The sequence below is a fragment of the Vulpes vulpes genome, chromosome 4 (genome assembly GCF_048418805.1).
Source record: "Vulpes vulpes isolate BD-2025 chromosome 4, VulVul3, whole genome shotgun sequence".
NCBI classification, from domain to species: Eukaryota; Metazoa; Chordata; class Mammalia; order Carnivora; family Canidae; genus Vulpes; species Vulpes vulpes.
In genome coordinates this window covers 27,434,516-27,451,010 of record NC_132783.1, presented here as the reverse complement: position 1 = coordinate 27,451,010, position 16,495 = coordinate 27,434,516, and the positions used below count along the sequence as shown (strand labels likewise).

The 16,495-nt window shown below is 34.1% G+C and overlaps 1 protein-coding gene across 3 annotated transcripts in view; it reads left to right on the top strand.

The window, feature by feature from the left end:
* Positions 1-16,495, top strand: part of USP53 (ubiquitin specific peptidase 53) — a 63,954-nt gene that overhangs the window by 8,917 nt on the left and 38,542 nt on the right. For 2 of the 3 annotated variants that reach the window (XM_026013451.2, XM_026013452.2), the window contains one exon: positions 6,185-6,859. In XM_026013451.2, the coding sequence (XP_025869236.2) occupies positions 6,716-6,859 (144 nt within the window). In that variant the 5' untranslated portion in view covers positions 6,185-6,715. Of the gene's footprint in view, positions 1-6,184; positions 6,860-13,439; positions 13,596-16,495 lie in introns of all 3 variants that reach the window. The other variant, XM_072755347.1, reaches the window with a different exon arrangement.

The following is a 16,495-nucleotide window of genomic DNA, read 5'->3' as shown; positions in this document are numbered from 1 at the left end:
ATTCGCAGATGACATATATGTGGAAAACCCAGAGACTCTACCTAAAACTTAGAACTAATACTTGAATTCAATAAGTTGCAGGATACAAAATCAACATATAGAGATCAGTTACATTTTTGTTCAATTTTATCTGACCCTAAAATTGCTACATCAAATTTCTTTTGGTGTATATGTTTCTGGTATATCATTTTAATTTTATTTTTGTGTGTATATACACATAATGCATAAATATAACTATAATATACATACTACAGGTTTTTTAGTACATGCTTTTTTTTTTCACTTTTATTTTCAAGCTTGGCTGTCCATCCCCATTTTAATAAGATGTATACACATTCCTTCTTTTTTTTAAGTTTTTTTTTTTTAATTTTTATTTATTTACGATAGTCACACACACACAGAGAGAGAGAGAGAGAGAGAGAGAGAGGCAGAGACATAGGCAGAGGAAGAAGCAGGCTCCATGCACCGGGAGCCCAACGTGGGATTCCATCCCGGGTCTCCAGGATCGCGCCCTGAGCCAAAGGCAGGCGCTAAACCGCTGCGCCACCCAGGGATCCCTACACGTTCCTTCTTGCTCAGATGTTCATACGAAGCATATATATTTTTGCATATATTATTTTACCAAAATAGGATGATAGTACGTTTCTGTATTTTGCCTTTGTCATTCAAAACACCTGTTATATAATTATGTCCCTATTTATGGACATTCGTTTTGTAAACAATTTTTATTTTTTTATTTTTTATTTTTTAACAATTTTTATTTTATTAAAGATTTTATTTATGTATTCATGAGAGACACACAGAGAGGCAGAGACTCAGAGGGGAGGCAGGCTCCATGCAGGGAGCCGGACGCGGGACTTGATCCCGGGACTCCAGGACCGTGCCCTGGGCCGAAGGCAGGTGCCAAATTGCTGAGCCACCCAGGGATCCCCCGGACATTCATTTTGTTTCTTATTTATTGCACTGACCAACTATATATATCTCAATAAGGTAGTGCTTTTTGGGGAGAAGGCATAGATTCTCAGATTTTATATTAAAGTGTTTATTTTTAATTTTAGTTGTTGCTAGGTTGATATAATAGTGCTACAAGGGTATTATAGTATAATTACATTTTTTAATTAGTCAGCAATAAGGGAAAGTAGCTCTTTCCATTTATCTCTACCAAGACTGTTTCTTTTAAGTTTTTGCCAGCTGATTGAAAGAAACAAAGTGCCTCTTAATTATTTTGATTATACCCCTGTGTTGAGGTCTCCAAGGTCTCTGGCATTCCCAGGTTTGCTTATTTTGTAGAATTACGAGGCCTCGACATGTAGTTGTACTTACTGCTATGCTTTTTTTAAATTACAGCGAAAGGAAATAAAGCAAAATCAGCAAATGGAAAAGGATCATGGGATGAAATCTGGTGAAAATCAGGCACAAGTTTTTCATAATTTTCTTCCAGTGGAGTCACATGAGACACATGAGTTCCTCCAGCAACAAATTGTGGTGACATATGTAAAATGTCATCTACCAGAAAGCTGTTTAGAGACTCAGTGGTAGAGTTTTTATTGCGAAGTGGTTCACATAGTTATCCTCTTCCTCATTTGTTATCAGAATTCCGGACTTCCAGAAGGAAAGCAGGTGTTCAGGATAAACCACATTGTTTGCACAGTTTAGGCACAGTGACCAACTCTCACTTGTTTTTGTAGTGGGAATCCTCCCAAAAATTTAAATTCCAAAAGCCTAAAACCTTGTGAGCAGGCTTTTCTAAGGATAGCAATCTTTGAGCTGCTATATTGTGTTTTTTTTTTCTTAAGTAGCTCTATTGAAATATAATTCACATGTCACACAATTCACTCATTGAAAGAGTACAGTTTCGTTTCCAGTATATTTACAGGAAGGTCAACCCGTCACCACAATTTTAGAACATTTTCATCACCTCAGAAAGAATCTTTGTACCCTTTAGCTCTCATTCTTCCTTTCTTATCTCTATAGCCCCACTTGTCCAGTGTAAGCAACCACTAATCTACGGGCTGTCTCTGTAGATTTCTCTGTTCTGGATATTTTGAATGCATGGAATTGTAACACATGGTCCTTCCTGATTGGCTTCTTTCACTTAGCAAAATGTTTTCAATGTTCATCCATATTGTAGCATGTGAAAGTACTTCATTTCTCTTTACAGCTGAATAATATTCCATTGTATGAATATGTATGCACACATACACACTTACACCACATATCGTTTATCCATTCATTAGTTGATGAACATTTAGGTTGTTTCCACCTTTTGGCTGTTAGGAACTTTGCTGTCTTAGCTCTTTTCTGCATAACCTCCCAAATATTTATTGAAAGAATAAATATAGAATCACATTTGCATTCCTGGAATAAAGCCTCCTTGATTATTATTCTTTTGAATAGTGTACATTATTCTTTTGACACTGATAGATTATGTTTGCTAGTGCTTTATTTATAAGTTTTATATCCAAGTCACATTAGTCTGAGGTTTATATAGTTTTGATATTAAGGTTGTGTTGGCTTCATGAAATGATTTGGGAAATTTTGTATATTCTCTGTGGTCTGCAATAGTATAACATTAGAATTAACAATTCTTTAATGTTTAAATAAAATTGAACTTTGAATCCATCTGATCTAGATGCCTTTTTCAATGGGAGAACTTTTGTTTACACGTTATTCTAGTTTGTAAAAATGTTTTCCATTTTTTTCTTGGATTAATTTTGTTAATATGTGTTTTGCTGGGAAATTACCTATTCCTTTAGATTTTAAAAGTCCTTGCCATAAGACTTATGTGATACTCTATTACAGTTCTTTTGGTTGCTTATGTATCTCTGGTTATTTCTCATTTATCTATCTCTTTAGTGTTTATATACCTGTTTTCATTTCTTTCCTTAATCAGGCTTGTGAAGATTTTATCTGTTATATTAGTTTTAAAAAAGTTTAGTTTATTTTTTTTTCCTGTTTGCCTATAAATGGCTTGAAAATCTCTTTTTTCTCTTTCTCTTTTCGGTTTAAAACTTCATAATTTTCATCCTGCTTTCTTCCCCATATCATGTTTGGATTTTTTGAGTTGTCTATTTTCTTTGTTTCTCTGAGTTTTTTTGGTCTTTAATTCTGGAAAAGTCTTAGTCATTTCTGAAGGTATTAACCCAATTTACTTTATCTTTCTGGGAATCCTTTTAGATAGTATGGATTTCATCCATGCCTCTTAGCTTTTTCAGAATGTTTATATATTCTATTTCTTTATATTTCTTTATTCAGTTTTTAGTGCTTTGTAGGACCTGAACTTACTTCTCATTAATATGGTTTTCACTTCTATTCATTTTGCTAGTTAACTCATTCTTTTTACAAAACTTTGGTAATTTTTTTTAATTGTCATATTCAATTCGTGGATATTTATTATTTCAAATCTATTTCCTTTGGTCTGTTCACTCTGTTTTTCGTGTTATAGTGTTCAGTTTGTGCCTGCCTTTCACAATGCTGGTCCTCTTCAAGTATCTGGTTCTCTTTTACCTGAAGTACCAAGTTACAAACTAGTAATACTTACATGAGAAGGGTGAAAACACAAGGCTCTTATTTGTGTTTCTTCGGATGATTTCAGTGAGTAGAGGTGGGATGTTAAATAGAAGGGCTATTAGAATGATACAGCTTGAGAATTAGTTCCAAAAAGAACTTTCTGTTGCTGTGCCTAGTGGCATGATCTTCTCCAGATTGTACTGTTCTCTGTTCTATTTGTGAAGTAAGGGTGAGTGCAGAACACACAGGGGCCTTGCAGGTACCCACACTTGTTACCATTTCTCAAACTGACTGTGGGCTGTGCTCTAGTGCTTTTCTACTGTTATAATCTCCCTTACCCTCCAGAAGGCAATAGGTGGTAGCTGAACTTTCCTATTTTGTTGCATTGTGTGGGGTGAGAATTCTCTGCCCAGAGAAATGTGAGGAATGGAAAAGATCTTGAACCAGAAAGACTTTTCCAGTCTGTAACACTTGGCCCTCTCTATTTCTTAGCTACTGTTTCCCTCCCACTTTAGAAACCAGTTATTTTTGGTGTCCTTTCTCCCTGCTTCTCATTAGGCTACCTGTTGCTTTTGTGTAATCTCCAGACTTGGGCTGGAGATAGGGAACCAGGAGCATATACTAGTTTGACATCTTGCACAAGAATGCAAGCTGCAGTATTTTTAAATTACTGGTTCGTGTTTTGCTCTTCACCAAACTAAGCTCAGTAAAGGTAGGGATTGTTTTATTTACCTTAGGACAGTTCATGGTATAAACCTGGTGCCTAGTAAATGATGAAAGAATATCATCTCAAAAGGATTCTTTTTTTAAAAAAAATTATTTATTCATAAGAGACACAGAGAGAGAGGCAGAGACATAGCAGAGGGAGAGAAGCAGGCTCCTGTGGGGAGTCTGATGTGGGACTTGATTCTAGGAGCCTGGGATCACCACCCAAGCCAAAGGCAGACGCTCAACCACTGAGCCACCCAGGCATCCCAAAAGGATTCTTTCATTAAAAATACGAATTTACGGGATGCCTGGGTGGCACACTGGTTGAGCATCTGCCTTTGGCTTAGGTCGTGATCCTGGATTCCTGGGATCAAGTCCCGCATCAGGCTCCCCAGGGAGCCTGCTTTTCCCTCTGCATTATGTCTCTGCCTCGCTCTCTGTGTCTCTCATGGATAAATAAAATCTTTAAAAAAAAAATTACTACCAATATAGAGCTCCCTTAATGTTGTAAAATTATGCATTTGTTAAAAATTTAATTTGTATGTAAGATTTGGAGATCATTCAGATCACTTTAGAGAAGGTTGCAACTTACAGTTAAAAAGAAAACGTTTAACATCGTATAGTGTTTTAGAATTTTTGAAACATTTAACCTATTTTAATCCAGACTAATACTGTTGTCCCCATTTTATAGATAAAGAAGCTATACATCAGAGAGGACAAGGATTTATCTAAGACCAAACAAGTAATAAGTGATGAGCTAATTAATATGTGGGGCTGGAAACAAGCCTTGACTTTAATTCTTTAGATAAGATGCTTCTTTATTCCTAGTGCTTTCCTGTTTTAGTGGGTATTTGACAAATGGTATTGAACTGATCTATGCCATTCTGTCTTTTTGTGCTGTGAAAATGAAACTCACTGACTTTAAAAGAATTTAAAGCCAAAGTCCTTACACGGGATTTTCAGTACCTGACAGATCTGTTTCCCATCCTTCCTTTTTATCTTCTTTTCTTTGTTTATATTTCTCCTACCATATTGGACTGATTACTATTTTTCCAACATGCCAAGCATGCTATTCCCTCTCTTAGAAATGTCTTCTCCCAGGTGGCATCTTTGCCTCCTTCAAATGTTTATGCAGAGGTAACCTGATCAATTAGACTTTCCATGACTATCTTATTTAAAAGTGCAAACTCTCTCACATTATATGCATTTCCCATCCTCTTTCCTTGCATTATTTTTCTGTTAGCACTCAGCACATAACTCTTCTAGTACAAGTTACAATTTGTTATTCATTATATTAATGTCTGCCTTTCCTCATTAAATTAGTCCAGGATCTGGCACAGTACCTGGCTCAGTAAATGTTTGTTGAGTGAATGAACATAGGAAAGAAATTTAATTGGTTAAACAAGACTTTGTTAGTAATACTTGCTTTTAATGAAGTTTAAAGTCCTTTTCGTCAGGAGCATGCATTTGTGATTGATGTAGAAATGTACTTTAGCTCACTAGTATTTGTTTACCAATATATGGTTTCTTCTGAATTTTAATATATACCAATTTATGTAAAATCTACAGTTTTTTTGAAAAATACCATGATTCTGTGTAAGACAGGCAACAACATAGAGTCTCTGTACATGTATTTGTTTTAATAAACAAAGCAATTTAGTGTTGACAACAAAGTTGGTACTTTTGAAAATACTACCTGAGATCTAATTTACAGTTTTCTCTAGAATATTTTCCTTATGAAACCAATGGCCACTGAAATTTTGAAGTAGGTAGCGATTGATGTACATTGGTATTTTTAAAAATTTTAATGAAGAATATTGCTTTTATCTTTATATTTTAGAACATTATTAGTTATAATCCTTTTGTGATTACATATTCAATATTTGTGTTCATAAAGTAGGAATTTTGTTCAGCCATTCTTGATTAGCCTTTACTTTTATCTAAACATTTGTTTTCTTTCTTGTAGATTTGCTTTGAGGTCACATTGATAAGAAATATGGAGTCACCTTTGATAACTTCACCTATGAAAGAGAGTCTTCTTTCTTACTAAAAAAACATAAGGAAAACAATGACCAAAGGAATCATGCCAGATGCGAACTCAACATCTTTTTTATCATCTGTTTTTTAAACCATCAAACAAATGGCTTGTGTTTTAAGGAAAATTATTTCTTCATCAACATTATTTTTAGCAATTTAAAAAAAATATTTTTTTACCGTAAATATACAACTCTCTTATAAAATTTAATACATATAAAAATCTTTAAATTCCTGTTTATAATAGCTTCCTTTTTTAGAACTGGGATGTTTACCCCATTTTTGCTTGACAAAGTCGTCAGAAATTTATACCATCAGGAAGGATATGGACTTGGAAACTTATGTTACTGTAATTGACTGCAGTGAATTTAAGTGGACACTTCAAGACATCATCCCTTTTATCATCAGAAATATCACATAAATATATAATTCGTAGCTTTGATGTAAACAAATTTTCTTGAAAATGGCATGGGTAAAATTTTTACGGAAACCTAGTGGCAATCTTGGAAAAGTTTATCAACCTGGAAGTATGCTATCCCTAGCCCCTACCAAAGGCTTGTTAAATGAACCAGGACAAAACAGCTGCTTTCTTAATAGTGCTGTACAGGTGAGACCATAATTTCTTGTTAAATTTACAAAAATGCTTTTCAGGAAGTCCTTTGTTTAATGTTTCTTATATTGTAAGAATAAAGTTATTATTGCCTGGAATGACTTTTTAATATCACTTTTAATGGTATCAAAAATATATTGACTTGGAATTTTGTTTTTTTAATTATAAATAGGATTAGATATTTATTTAATATAAATGGGAATGATTTTTGCAACAGAATAATGTATTACTGTGATATAAAAATATCTTTTGACTTAAAATGTTTACTTAGTAAATTAAAATTATGTTTCTAAAGTAATTTTTTTGAATGAGCTCATCTTCCTTTCCTCCCCCCACCCTCCTTTTTTTTTTTTTTTTAATCCCCATAGAGGGCTTGGGTTGAAATAAGAATGCAGTTTTAATTCTCAGGACTCAAACTCTCTTCAGCCTGCATCCACTATGGCCTTAAATTGATTCTCTGGAATCATAATTTGGACACCACTGTTTTAGTGGAATTGAAGATTAATCCATTTTGCTTCAGTCCTTGTTGAAATTCTTTTAATTAACAAGTATGTACTAACCTGCTTTTCTTCTTTAGATAAATATCCTTTCTTATGTAAGATGTAGTCTTTATTCAGTAGTTCCAGATTTTGTGGGATCCTGTATCTTTCTGACCATTGACTTTATAGTACTAAAGAGGAGGAAGATTTAGAATAGTGGAGTGTTATTCTATTGACCATAGATTATACCTTAAAAGAATTTATTTAAAATAAATCACTTATACATTTTCCACTGGTTTCCCCCCCTTCTGAAAACAGAGTAGAAAGAGAAATATTGGTTAATTAACTCATATGATAAGTTAACATACCTAGAATGCATCAGGTGCTCAGACAGCTGACTCAGATTTGTTTTCTCAATTGTCCTCTGTCAGATGTCAAATTTGAAAGTTCTATAAGGCACTCAGGGAAAGAGATCTAATTGGTATTAGGGCAGCATTCTAATAATACACATTGAGACCCTTAAATGGTGGTCACTGTTCTACCCTGGCCAAAAGATCCTACTGGCATTAAGTGCTATGAGAATTGCAAACAAATATTTATTGAATAGCATTGGATTTAGGGAAATACTGTATACCAAAAGACTTAGAATTAAATGCTTTTGTTTAAATCAGGCTGTGAGAAAGGGCTTTATCACTTTAAATCTTTTTCTATTAACCCTTTTCCAGTTCTTTTTTTACATTTATATATTTCCCTCTATTTCTGTCTCTTTGGCTTCCCAAATACTGTGTGTAGTTAGTGAGATGGAAAGAATGTTTTAACAGAAAATTCTGAGTAAAGAAGGACACTTACTTGGTAAGGAAAATGAAGAAATATTCCAATGATTAAATATATGAATATATGGAATATTAAATATATTCCATAAATTAAATGTTAAATGAACATTCCATTGATCTTTACCATGAAGGTTATTTATGTTCTTCTACATAGTTATGATCATTTCTGCTGTTCACCACTCCTTTGTGTAGACTCAGCATTCCATCTGGTATCACTTATTCTCCTTCAAGGACCTCTTTTAACATTTCTTGTACATCAGGTCTGTTGGTGAATTCTTTCAGCTTTTGTGTTTCTGGAAAAAATCTGTTTCACTTTTGTTTTTGAAAGATATTTTTATTCATTAAAGAAGTCTAAGTTGGTAGTTTTACTTGTTCAGTACTTTAACGAATCTGGTCCTTTTGTCTTAGCTTGCATTATTTCTAATGAAAAATTGTTGTCATTCTTTGTACTTCTGTGTGTAACGTGTCCTTTTTCTTTGGGTCCTTTTAAGAATTCCCCTTTTCATTACTGTAAAGCAATTTGATATTGATGTGCCTTAACATAGTTTTCTTCATCTTTTTCTGTGTTTGGGTTTATTGAGCATCTTAGAACTGTGGGGTTTATAATTTTAATCAAATTTGGAAAGTCTTTGGCCATTCTTTCTTCAAATTTTTCTGTTTCTTGCCTCCTTTGAGGGACTGCAGTTATATAAAGTTGGTTGCCTGAGGTTGTCCTCCAGCTCACTGATGCTCTCTTAATTTTCATTTTCAGTCTTTTTTTCTTTCCCTCCATTTCATTTTGTATGGTTCCTATTACTGTGTTTTCAACTTCATTAATCTTTTCCTTTGCAATGTCTAATCTGCTGTTAATCCCATCCAGTGTATTTTAATTTCAGACATTGTAATTTTAACCTCTAGAAGTTTGATCTGGGTCTTTAAGAAATCTCTTTCAAGTCTATACTTAACATGTTTGGACTCTTCTATGGAATTTTGAACATAAAATACAGTTCTAATGATTGCTCTAATTGTCTTGTCTACTAAGTCTGTCGTTCTACAAATTCTGAGTTTTAAATGATTTTTTTCCTAATTTGGGATATATTTTCTTGTTTCTTTTAATGCCTCGTGATTTTTTATTGGATGTCAGATGGTTTTGAGTTTTATCTTACTGGACAGTGGATATTTTTATATTCCTAGAAATATTCTTTAACTTTGTTCTGGGGATAGGGTTGCTTTATTTGGAAACAGTTTGATCACTTTACTTTTAAGCTTTGTTAGACAGTCCCAGAGTTGTGTTTCTTCCAAGATTAATTTGTCTACTCCAGAGTAAGACCCTTCTTTAGCCAGTGCTCTGTGAATTATGAAGCATTTTACATTGGCTCTTAGGAGCAGGCACAGTCCCGCAGGTATGAGCTCTTGGCACTATTCCCTCTAATTTTGGGACCAGCCTCAGGTAATTTCCTCACAGTATTTGCCTGAATACTCGAGAGGGACCTTTTGGAGAGATGTGATGTTCACTCTTTGTGTAGCTCTCTCCTTAGGAGCAGCACTCCTCCCTGCCAACTCTAGCTGCTTTGGCATCCCCGAACTTCCACTTCTCTCTCTTCAACTCAGGAGATCTGCTGGCCCAGATGTTAAAGTGTCTGCCATAAAAACAAATTTGCAAAGCCAGTCTTCACTAACAAACAACTATTCAAATATAGATTTTCTGTTAGAAAAGGCCTGACAAAAAAAAAAAAGGCCTGACTTCATTTTATAAAATGCGGACTATAAATATTATTATGCAATTTGATTGAATAGTTTTAAAAACTGCTGAGAAATAAATTATAGAATATATCTAGTAAGAAATTACTAAAAGTGGACATCATTAAAGTGCACTGTTTTGAATAGTAGCTGCACTAATTTACATTCCCAACAACAGTGCATGAAGGTTCCCTTTAATCTACATCCTTACCAACCCTTGTTATTTCTTGTCTTTTTTTTTAATAATAGGCAATCTGGTAGGTGTGAAGTGATATCTTATTGTGGTTTTGATTTGCATTTCCCTCTTGAACATATTTTCATGTGTCTGTTGGCTATCTATCTGTTTGTCTTCTTTGGAAAAATGTCTATTCAAGTCCTCTGCCCATTTTTTAAATTAGGTTGTTGGTTGTTGATGTTGATATTAAATTCTATAAGTTCTTTATATATTTTGGATAACAACCCCTTATTGGTGTGTGAGTTGCAAATATCTTCCCCCATCAAATAGGTTGCCTTTTTGTTTTGTTGATGGTTTCCTTTGCTGTGTAAAAGCTTTTACTTTAATGTAATCCCCCCCCCCCCCTTTTTTAAAGCTTTTTTGCCCTTACCTGAAGAGACTGGTCCAAAAAAATATTACTGTTACTAAGACTGATGTGAGAGAGCATACTCTGTTTCTTTTCTTCTAGGAATTTTATGGTTTCAGGTTTTATATTCAAGTCTCTAATCCATTTTGAAGTTATTTTTGTGTGTCACGTAAATGTGGTTCAGTTTCATTCTTTCACACATAGCTGTCCAGTTTTCCCAACACCATTTATTGAAGAGACTGTATTTTCTCCATTATATAGTCTTGGCTTCCTTTGTCATACATGAATTGACCATATAAGCATGGGTTTATTTCTGGGCTCTCTATTCTGTTCCATTGACTTATGTATCTGTTTTTCTGACAATACCATACTATTTTGATTACTTTAGCTTTGTAGTGTATTTTGAAATCAGGAGGCATGATACCTCCAGCCATCTTCTTCTTTCTCAAGATTATTTTGGCTGTTCAAGATCTTTTGTGGTGCTATACAAATTTTGGGATTATTTGTTCTGTGAAAAGTGTCAATGCTATTTTGATAGGCATTGCATTGAATCTGTAGATTACTTTGGGTAGTATGAATATTTTAATACTCTTCCAATCCGTGAAATATCTATTTGTGTCATTTTTTATTTCTTTAAACAATGCTTTACAGCTTTTAGAGTACAGTCAGACTTCGTTTTATTGTGCTTCACTTTATTACACTTTGCAGATACTGTATTTTTTTTTTGTATTTTTTTTTTACATTTTAATGGTTTGTGGCAACTCTTTGTCAAACATGTCACTGTTTTTCTAATAGCATTTGCTCACTTTGTGTGGTTTTGTCACATTTTTGTAATTCTTGCAATATTTCAAACTTTGTTATTGGTACTATATTTGTGATGGTGGTCTGTGACTGCTGATCTTGATGTTACTATTGTAATTGTTTTGGGGCACCACAAACTACACCTATATATGATGGCAGACTTAATTCATAAATGTATGTGTTCTAACTGCTCCAATTGACCAGTTGTTCCCCCATCTCTCTCCCTCTCCTTAGGCCTCTCTATTCTCTGAGACATAACAACATTGAAATAGGCCAGTTAGTAACCCTACAGTGCCCTATAAGTGTTCAAGTGAAAGGAAGAGTTCATGTCCTCTTACTTATTAATTTATGTTTTTAAAAATATTTTATTTTTTTATTACTGAGAGAGTGTTTATGAGCATGAATGGGGGGAGAGAGAAAGGATAAGAATCTGAAGCAGACTCTGTGCTGAGCACAGAGCCTAACTTGGCCTCTGTGTGGCTTGATCTTACAACCCTGAGACCATGAACTGAGGCAAAATCAAGAGTTGGATACCCAACCAACTCAGCTACCCAGGCACTTCATGTCCTCTCACTTTAAAGCAAAAGCTAGAAATGATTAAGCTTAGTAAGTAAGGCATATCAAAAGTCAAGATAGGCTGAAAGTGAGGCCTCTTGTGCCAAACAGTTAGCCAAGTTGTGAATACAAAGAAAAATATCTTGAAGGAAATTAAAAGTGCTACTCCAGTGAAAACACAAATGATAAGAAAGTGAAACAGCCTTTTGCTGATATGGAAAAAGTATTACTCATCTGGATAGAAGATCAAAACAGCCATAACATTCCCTTAAGTCAAAGCCTAATTCAGAGAAAAGCCTGAACTCTCTTCAATTCTATGAATGCTGAGAGAGGTAAGGAATCTGCAGAAGAGAAGTTCAAAGTTAGCAGAGATTGGTTCATGAGATTTAAGGAAAGAAGCCATCTCTGTAACAGAAAGTGCAAGGCAAAGCAGCAAGTGCTGATGTAGAAGCTGCAGCAAGCCATCCAGAAGATCTAGCTAGGATAATTCATGAAGGTGACTGACACTAAGCAATAGATTTTCAGTGTAGACAAAACAGCCTTCGATTGAAAGAAGATACCATCTAGGGCTTTCATAGCTAGAGAGGAGAAGTCAATGCCTGGCTTCAAAGCTTCAAAGGACAGGCTGGCTCTCTTGTTATGAGATAATGTAGGTGGTGACTTTAAATTGAAGCCAATACTTATTTGCCATTTTGAAATTTCTAGAGCCCTTAAAAATTAAGCTAAATCTACTCTGCTCATGCTCTATAAATGGAACAACAAGGCCTGGATAGCAGCACACTGTTTACAACATGGTTTACTGAATCATCCTGCTGATGAAATTTACTGTTTAGAAAAAAAAAAATCCTCTCAAAATATTACTGTTGATTGACAATGTACCTGGTCACCCAAGAGCTCTGATAGAAATGGACAATGCAAGTAATGTTGTTTTTATGCCTGCTAACACAATGTCCATTCTGCAGCTCATAGATCAAGGAGTAATTTTACTTTTAAGTCTTACTATTTAAGAAATTTCATAAAGCTATAGTTTTCATAAGGCTATAGGTTCCATAGGTAGTGATTTCTCTGATGGATCTGGGCAAAGTAAATTGAAAATGTTCTTGAAGAATGTGAATCTAGATGTTACTGAAATATTTAGGCTTCATGGAAAAAGGTCAAAATATCAACATTCATAGGAGTTTGGAAGAAGTTACTTCTAAGGTTCATGGATGACTTTGAGGGGTTTAAGACTTCAGTGGAGGAAGTAACTACAGATATGGTGGAAAAAGTAAGAGAACTAGAATTAGAAATAGAGCCTGAGAATGTGATTGAATTGCTGCAATCTCATGATAAAACTGTAATGGGTAAGAATATCTTATGAATGAGCAAAGAAAGTGGTTTCTTGAGATGGAATCTAACTTTGTGAAGATGCTGTGTACATTGATGAAATGACAACAAAGGATTTAGAATATTACAATAAACTTAGTTAATAAAGCAGTTGCAGAGTTTAAGAGGATTGAGTCCAATTTTGAAAGTTCCATGAGTAAAATTCTACCAAACATTGCATGCTATATAAAAATAGCTGATGAAAAGAAGAGTGAATCAAACTTCATTATTGTCTTATTTTAAGAAATTGTGACAGCCATCCAGCTTTCTACAACCACTACCCTGATCAGTTGATCAGCCATCAACATCAAGGCAGGATCTTCTTCCAACAAAATGATTACAACTCTGAAAGCTCAGATAATGGTTAACATTTTTAGCAATTAAATATTTTTAAATTAAGGTATGTATGTTGTGTTTTAGTCATACAGCTCTTGCATGTTTAACGAACAACAATATAGTATAAACATAGCTTATGTATATGCACTGGGAAACTAAAAAGTTTGACTGGCTAATTGCAGTATTAGCTTTAGTGTGATGGCCTGGAATTGAACTTGCAATATATCAGAAGTATGCCTGTACAGGTCTTAAATCTCCTTTGTTAAATTTATTCCTAGGTATTTTATTCTTTTTGATGTAATTATAAATAGGATTGTTTTCTTAATTTCTCTTTCTGATGGCTCATTATTAGTTTGTAGAAACACAACTAATTTCTTTATGTTAATTTTGTATTCTGTGACTTAATAGTTTTTTGGTGGAGTCTTTAGGGTTTTCTATATATAGTATCATGTCATCTGCAAATAGTGACAGTTTTACTTCTTTTCAATTTGGATGCCTCATTTCTTTTTCTTGCCTAATTGCTGTGGCTAGGACTTCTTGAATAGCTGTGATGAGAGTGGGTGTTTTTGTCTTGTTCCTGATCTTAGAGGAAAAGCTTTCAGCTTTTCACTGTTGAGTATGATATTCACTATGGGTTTGTCATATATGACCTTTATTGTATTGAGGTATGTTTCTTTTATACTCATTTTGTTGGGAGTTTTTATCATAAATGATGTTGAATTTTTATCAAATGCTGTTTCTGTATAAAGATGATTATATGATTATTCTGGTTTTTAATGTGTAATACATTGATTGATTTATAGATGTTGAACCATCTTTGCATCCCTAGAATAAATCTCACTTGATAATGGCATATGATCCTCTTCATGTACTGTTGAATTTCATTTGCTAATATTTTGTTGAGGACTTTTGTATTTATGTTCATTGGTGATATTGGCCTATTATATTCTCTCTCCCTCTTTTCCCTCCCTCCCTCCCTCCCCCCCCTTTCCTTCCTTCCTTCCTTCCTTCCTTCCTTCCTTCCTTCCTTCATCTTTGTCTAGTTTTAATACCAGGGTAATATTGGCAATATTGGTAATATATGAGTTTGGAAGTATTTCTTCCTCTTTAGTTTTTTGGAATAATTTGAAAAGGATAATTACCAACTCTTTTTTTTTTTTTTTTGTAAGATTTTAAAAATTTGAGAGAGTGAGAAAGAATGAGTACGGGGGAGGGGCAGAGGAAGAGGTAGAAGCAGGCTCCCCACTGAGCAGGGTGCCTGACACAGGGCTCAATCCCAGGACCCCAGGATCACAACCTGAGCTGAAGGCAGATGCCCAACAATTGAGTCAGCCAGCCACCCCAACCAACTCTTCTAGTGATTAGTAGAATTCACCATGAAACTATCTGATCCTGGACTTTTGTTTGAGGGAATTTTTAAGTGACTGATTCAATTTCATTACTTGTAATCATTCTGTTCAGATTTCCTATTTCTTTGTGGTTTGGTCTTAGAAGGTTGTGTTTTTTTAGGAATTTATCTGTTCCTTCTAGGTTTTTCAGTTCGTTGGCCTATTATCATCTATAGTAGTCTCTTAACGGTCCTTTGTATTTCTGTGGTGTCAGATGTAACTTCTCCTGCATTTCTGATTTTGTTTATTTGGGTCTTCTCTTTTTTTCGTGATGAGTCTGGTGAGAGGTTTATTGATTTTTATCTTCTCAAAGAACCAGCTTTTAATTTCATTGGTCTCTTCTAATTTTCCCTTTTAAGTCTCTCATTTATTTCTACACTGATCTTTTTTATTTCCTTCCTTCTACTAACTTTGGGCTTTGCTCTTTTTCTAGAGTCTTTGCATGTAAAGTTAATTTATTTGGACTTTTCTTATTTCTTGAGGTAGAGCCTGTATTGCCATGAACTTCTTTCTTAGAACTACTTTTGTTGTATCCCATAGATTTCCCATAGATTTCAAAAAGTTGTGTTTCCATTTTCATTTGTCCTAGGGTTTTTTTTTTTTTTTTTTACCCCCTTCACATTTCTAAGCACTTCTCCTCAACCCTACCCCAGTCTTTTTATTATTCAAGTGTAAATAATATGCAGTGTTTAGTTTCAGATGTACTATGAGTGATTCAACAGTTCTCTACATTTCTCAGTGCTCATCAAGATAAGTGTACTCTTAATCCCATCCCCAAACTCTTCAAGAGTCTCTTGTTTAGTTGGATTCTTTTTTTCCTTGTTTGTTCATTTGTTTCCTAAATTCCATACATAAGTGAAATCATAATGGTATTTATTTTTCTTTGACTTATTTCACTTAGCATTATGCCTTCCAGTTCCTTCCATGTTGTTGCAAATAGCAAGATTTCTTTGTTTACCTATTGGTTGTTTATAATCAACATTTTAAAATGAAGTAGGATAAGGGTTAACTACAATTAGAATAACTTTTGATACAGATTTTTTTTAAATAGGGGTTAAATGATTATACTGAATTATGTATAGAGAAGTCACATAAAATATTTTTTCTGTAGTTTGGATCTAGTGTAACTTAAACATTTTGCTAATCCAGAAAACATTCCAGTTATATTTGAAAGAGTTACTTCATTAGTCTTATAAACATTGTGGAGGGTATTCTCTTTTGGCTGAATATTTTAGGATTTTATCTGATGACATAACTACAATTGAGTAGTTATGACATATGGTGTGGTTTTAAATTCTCTAAGTTAAAAGCAAAGTCATAATCTTTAATAACTAATATTTATTGTGTTCTTACTTGTGTTGGTATTTCCTGAACACTATATGTTCTCTGTACTCCAATTCTTAAAACAATTCTAAGAGGTAGGTACTGCTTTTATCTTCATTTTACTGATAAGAAAATTGAGTTTCAGAAAATATTTGCTGAAGTCAGCCCAAGAGGTGGTAATTAGTAAATCCAGAATTAATACCCAGGCAGCCTGCCTTCAGATGTTGTATTATTAAGCCTACTTTCCAAGTTT